Below are 5,474 nucleotides of genomic sequence, written 5' to 3' on the forward strand. Positions count from 1 at the left end.
TTTTTTTTTTTTTTTTTTTGGTGTAATGTTGTCAAACAGAGAGAACCTGTTTGAAGAGATGTTGCAGGAGCCTGATGAAGTGGCAATGAAGAGAAAGCGTACAAGGGAAACCCTTCGTGTACTTCAGCAGGCTTTTCGGGTATGGTTTTCCTGCTCGTGGCGATGCTTGCATCTTGATATGATGAAAGATCTATCATGCTGGAAACTAATCAGCGTTAAAATAACATAAAATAAAATAACCAATTGGATGATGAGTACGATAAGGGTATGCAGATAAATGCAAGGACGCGAAAGAACGAGAAAAAAAAAATGATCACATGACATAATAGGTAGAATGAATCTCACAAGATATAAAAGGGGTAGGATTATAAAGCATCTAGACAGAGGAATTCATAATCATCATAACAAGATGAAATCGTTCATCGAACAAAAAACGCTCAGAGTCGCCAGATGGTAAATATTGAGAAGATTTTTATTGAAGTAACTTGTTTAGTTCAGTTTGCTGTTTGATCGTGACATTAGCATGAATGAAGTTCTATAAATATATCATCTTTTCAATGATTGCAGACACTGGATGAGTTACCTTTGGAGGCTGAAACAGTTGAAAAGGGATACAATGTGGGCGCCGATCCAACGGGATTACCGAGGATCCATGGACTGCCAATGTCGTCGATGTATTCTACATCCAGTTCCGGCGATTCATATTCTGCTTCCCCAAGGCATCTAAAATCTCGCAAGTCACCTCATTCGGAGGAGCTCTCGTCTCCATTCCATCCTAATGCTGATTCTAATGGAAGCGGATTCCTGTAAACGCCAGGAAAGTAACCATCTACACCATCTTTAAAGACTTCTGAATGTGCACAAGAGTCCAGTTATTACTGAATGAAGGCAATATATTTGATTTACTGCTCGACCAGGTTTTGGAATTTTACCATCCAGAACTTAACTCTAGTGGAGCTAGCTCTTTCTACTAAAAGATTAAATCAAGATAAAAGTATCTCTTCCTTCTTCTGTGTTCTTCTTGATATGTTTTAGCGTTAGATTGCATTATTTATGAAGGTGCTATTAAAATAAATAGGGAGAAGACGAACTAGTCACTCCATTTTTGGAAGCCATCTGGTTGTAAAAATGTAATGCCAGTCGAAACTGTTCAGATTTTGGAATCAATGGCTGATTTTGCAGCTGCTATAGTTCATCAGTTGTTCTTTGACCTGTCTCTGATTCACTTTACATATGTAAATATGCTGCTCCGGATCATATCTTACTGAGGGGTTATGTATGTTTGGATGATATGAGTTGGAACTCTCCAGCACAAACTTTTGTAATTGCAATTTTGATGTTATGTTGTGTAACTATATAATGGGATGTTTCAAGCCCACCAATGCACTACAGAAATTGGTTCCAAGCTTGCTAATGAACAAAGCTGCAGAGCTTTCTCTCTCTCTCTCTCTCTCTCTTATGAATGAAATCTGATTTATTATTCCCAATGCAAAATGAACCCTTTTAGAAATAATGTGTGAAATAATCGGCTGGAAAAGGGAAAGAAGCATTCATTATAAGAAAAGAAGCATTCATTATAAGGGTGTGAAAACTTCTAGATGCATTTTTCAAACCTTGAAGGGAAACCTAAAGCAAAACCATTAGAACTTATGCTCAAGTGGACAATATCATACTTGTGAAGAGTCGTATTCATCTAACATGATACTAGAGCCATACTAAACTTAGTCATGTCAATAAAATCCTCAAATGTTGAACAAAGGACTCAAAAAAAAAAAAAAAAGTCGAGACTCTTCGAAGGTACAGTCAAAAGATGACTAAGACTCCAAAAGAAANACAGAAATTGGTTCCAAGCTTGCTAATGAACAAAGCTGCAGAGCTTTCTCTCTCTCTCTCTCTCTCTTATGAATGAAATCTGATTTATTATTCCCAATGCAAAATGAACCCTTTTAGAAATAATGTGTGAAATAATCGGCTGGAAAAGGGAAAGAAGCATTCATTATAAGAAAAACCCTTTTAGAAATAATGTGTGAAATAATCGGCTGGAAAAGGGAAAGAAGCATTCATTATAAGAAAAGAAGCATTCATTATAAGGGTGTGAAAACTTCTAGATGCATTTTTCAAACCTTGAAGGGAAACCTAAAGCAAAACCATTAGAACTTATGCTCAAGTGGACAATATCATACTTGTGAAGAGTCGTATTCATCTAACATGATACTAGAGCCATACTAAACTTAGTCATGTCAATAAAATCCTCAAATGTTGAACAAAGGACTCAAAAAAAAAAAAAAAAGTCGAGACTCTTCGAAGGTACAGTCAAAAGATGACTAAGACTCCAAAAGAAAAACTCTTCGAAGGCATAGTCAAAAGATGACTAAGACTCCAAAAGAAAAGGAGTCGAACCTTGATTAAGGGGAGACATATTTTGTTCGAGGAGAGATATTGGATGAAAGTCCCACATCGGCTAATTTAGAGAATGATCATGGGTTTATAATCCAAGAATACTCTCTCCATTGGTTTAGAGCCTTTTGGAGAAGCCCAAATCAAATCCATAAGAGCTGATCCTCAAAGTGGACAATATCATACCATTGTGATGAGTCGTGTTCATTTAATAATATTTGCTAGCGATGAGCTTGGATTGTTACAAATGATATTAGAGTCAAATACCGGGTGATGTGCCAGCAAAGACACTAGGCCTCCAAGAGGGGTGAATTGTAAGATCCCCACAACGATTGGAGAGGAGGACGAAGCATTCCTTATGAGTGTGAAAACATCTCCCTAGTAGTCCCGAGTGCCCTCTGCATATGAGGAAGTATCTGAATATGTACTTCCAAATTTTCTCTAAGCAATTTATATTACTTGCAAACATGTAAATTTTGAGTGAACTGACAGAAATGCTTTCAAACATTGCCTACAAATTCTAAGGACGTTTTTTAGAATGATTAGTAGCTTTATGCCATAGCTTCATAGCAAGTAAAATATGGTGTCTTCCCTCCTAGTGGGTCATGCCATCATGCAAGAACTCTTCAAAGGCCATCCTCTGCTGTTAGTTCCTCTTCTAAATGTGTTCCCTATAGCAGGAGAGACCATAATACCATTAGCAAACTTCAGTAAATGCACAAACACAGCCTACTTGAATGAAACAAAATAGTTCAAACAATCTTTCTCTTTGTAAAACAATCCAATAAATACTAATGTCTGTGACAACAATCCTTCAAATCCTTATACGCTATCGACCGAATCGAATATGACCCAAGTGCTTAGAGGTTCGAATCAACATCCCACTACACATGTAGCCTTTCTAAAAAGGACTAAACATGACAACCCTTGAAGGCTTTCAGCAACAAAAATGCAGAAGCAGCCAACTAAATGAACCAATTTCAGTAACAAAATGAGCTCTGATTCACATTTCATATCAATTGTAATTCAGGATACCTATTCTTTAGACAGTGTCCAAGCAAACTACCATAAATTTTTGAATCTCATACACAACATATACAAGAAGTGTTCCAAAAGAACACATAATGGAGCTACACTGAGTACTATAACTTTATAATACGAAGGGGAAAAGGAACGAACCTCGATATTTAATCAAATCTATTTCCTTATGGAGACGATTACGAACAAATCCTCATACAAGATTACAACTGTTACCTTTTCTTTACCAAATGAAGATAGTTTCTTTGAATACTCAAGATTGCCCACAGCAAATGCCAAAAGTTAATTCTGCTCTTACAAGATTATAACTGTTTCCTTTTCTTTACCAAACGAAGATTGTTTCTTTGAAAATTCAAGATTGCCCACAGCAAATGCCAAAAATTAATTTCTGGCCAAAGTGCTGAGGGAGAATACAAATAACATGAAGAGGTCTGCCACAAAAGGAAATTGCTCAAGCGGGCCTCTCCAGACGTACGAATTAGCATATCGGGGTCGGGAGTAACCGTGGTATACATATGCTTCTCAACATCAGCTAATGTTATGAAGTTCTCACCATTTTCAGCCATTACTAACTTTTTGCCTAAATCATTTCCTTCTCCATTTGCACTTTTCAAATTCATCTCATCCCATTTCTCTTCACAAGACTTTTCAACGGCACGAACAATTTCATCGGTGGAAGTGTAAGCAACACAGATAGCAAGTACTGCTCTGTTATTGTTGCATGTGGCTGTCGCCGCTTTTTCAAGCGCTTTCCTGACGGGTTCACTCAACAAACCTAAGTTTCCTAAGAAGTGAAGTCTAACTCCATATTGATTCACAAGGCTTTCTTCTCTAATCAACAATTCAACTTTTTCCAACATCAGATCCATCACACCTTGAACTTCTTCTGGACTTCTTCGAAAATTATCGATGCTGAAGGCGTAGATCGTCACGTACTTCACACCAAATTCAAAGCAGTACTTGAGCATGGACACCAAAGACAAATACCCAAACCTATGGCCAGCCCCTTCTGCCAACTTTTTTTTCTTTGCAAATCTCCTATTCCCATCCATGATGAAAGCAACATGAATGGGAATTGAACCCATCGATAGAACATTGAAGGCGCATCTCCTAAAAAAACTAGTAACACGTTCGATGATCTGATTAAGTACAACCCAAAAATTTACCCACACATTTCCAACTCCCATTCTGTTTTGATTGCTTGATGTGTAGCACCAGACGCCTGTCAATGAAGCCATGATTTATTAAGTATAGAAATTTCATAGGAAAAAACCTTCCATGAGTGCAATTATTGAAAGAGCAAATTTCACCAGTATGACATTTTCTATCCATATTATGTCCCATTTGATAACCATTTCATTTTATGTTTTTGGTTTATAAAAATTAATCTTCTAAACACCACCTCTACCTATAAATTTATTTGTTTTGTTATCTACGTATTATACCTTTTTTTTAAGATCCAAGCCGAATTTGGAAAACTAAAAAACTTACTTTTGTTTTGTAATGAGCTAAGAATTGAAGCGTTCTTTTAAGAGAAGTTCAATCTATAGTCAAGAAATGATAAGGAAATGAATACATTTCAAAAAAATTGACCTAAAAAAGGAAAGTTTTATCAAATGGGAATTTAACTAAGTGGCTCGTTGACAACATGAGTCTATAGCCCTCTAGTATGAAATAGATCAAGAATAGTAGGAGCCCATGCATTTATCTCAACATAGAGCATATAACATTAATCGAACATGATTCCATTACTATCTACAACTTTCTAACTCAACTCTCTCTCTCGTTCTGCCATTTTTTATGCCCCATCTTCCAACCTCTTATTTTCTCTCTTTCGCCTCTCTTGCTTCAGTACTTCTTCTTTATTGCCTGATAATCTCCATTCCTTACTGTTCTCTTCTTTCTGAAACACCCATTTGATCAATTTATGTACTCTTTTTGTTGTTTTGTGCTCTCTTTGATCTTGTATTCGTATATTCCTTTTTTTTTTTTTTTTTTTTTTTTTTTTTTTTTTTTTTTTTTTTTTTTTTTTTTTTTTT

At 36.1% G+C, this 5,474-nt stretch overlaps 2 protein-coding genes across 9 annotated transcripts in view; one reads left to right on the top strand and one right to left on the bottom strand.

Moving 5' to 3' along the window:
* The window catches only part of LOC111455105 (dynamin-related protein 3A-like), a 16,567-nt gene extending 15,277 nt beyond the window's left edge, over positions 1–1,290 (top strand). For both annotated transcript variants that reach the window (XM_023096639.1, XM_023096640.1), the window contains exons 19-20: positions 40–139; positions 568–1,290. In XM_023096639.1, the coding sequence (XP_022952407.1) occupies positions 40–139; positions 568–810 (343 nt within the window). In that variant the 3' untranslated portion in view covers positions 811–1,290. The remainder of the gene's footprint in view (positions 1–39; positions 140–567) is intronic.
* A 1,532-nt stretch (positions 1,291–2,822) lies between these two features.
* Positions 2,823–5,474, bottom strand: part of LOC111455106 (dehydrodolichyl diphosphate synthase 6) — a 4,554-nt gene continuing 1,902 nt past the window's right edge. For 5 of the 7 annotated variants that reach the window (XR_002712539.1, XR_002712537.1, XR_002712535.1 and 2 more), the window contains 2 exons: positions 3,577–4,657; positions 2,823–3,068 (listed from right to left, as the gene is read on the bottom strand). Coding sequence is in view for 1 of the 7 variants with exons in the window: in XM_023096641.1 (XP_022952409.1) it covers positions 3,738–4,622 (885 nt within the window). In the remaining 6 variants the exon portion in view is untranslated. Of the gene's footprint in view, positions 3,069–3,383; positions 4,658–5,474 lie in introns of those variants that run through there. The other 2 variants (XR_002712538.1, XM_023096641.1) reach the window with 2 other exon arrangements.

The sequence above is a fragment of the Cucurbita moschata genome, unplaced genomic scaffold, assembly GCF_002738365.1.
Source record: "Cucurbita moschata cultivar Rifu unplaced genomic scaffold, Cmos_1.0 Cmo_Scf00017, whole genome shotgun sequence".
In the NCBI taxonomy this organism is placed as follows: domain Eukaryota; kingdom Viridiplantae; phylum Streptophyta; class Magnoliopsida; order Cucurbitales; family Cucurbitaceae; genus Cucurbita; species Cucurbita moschata.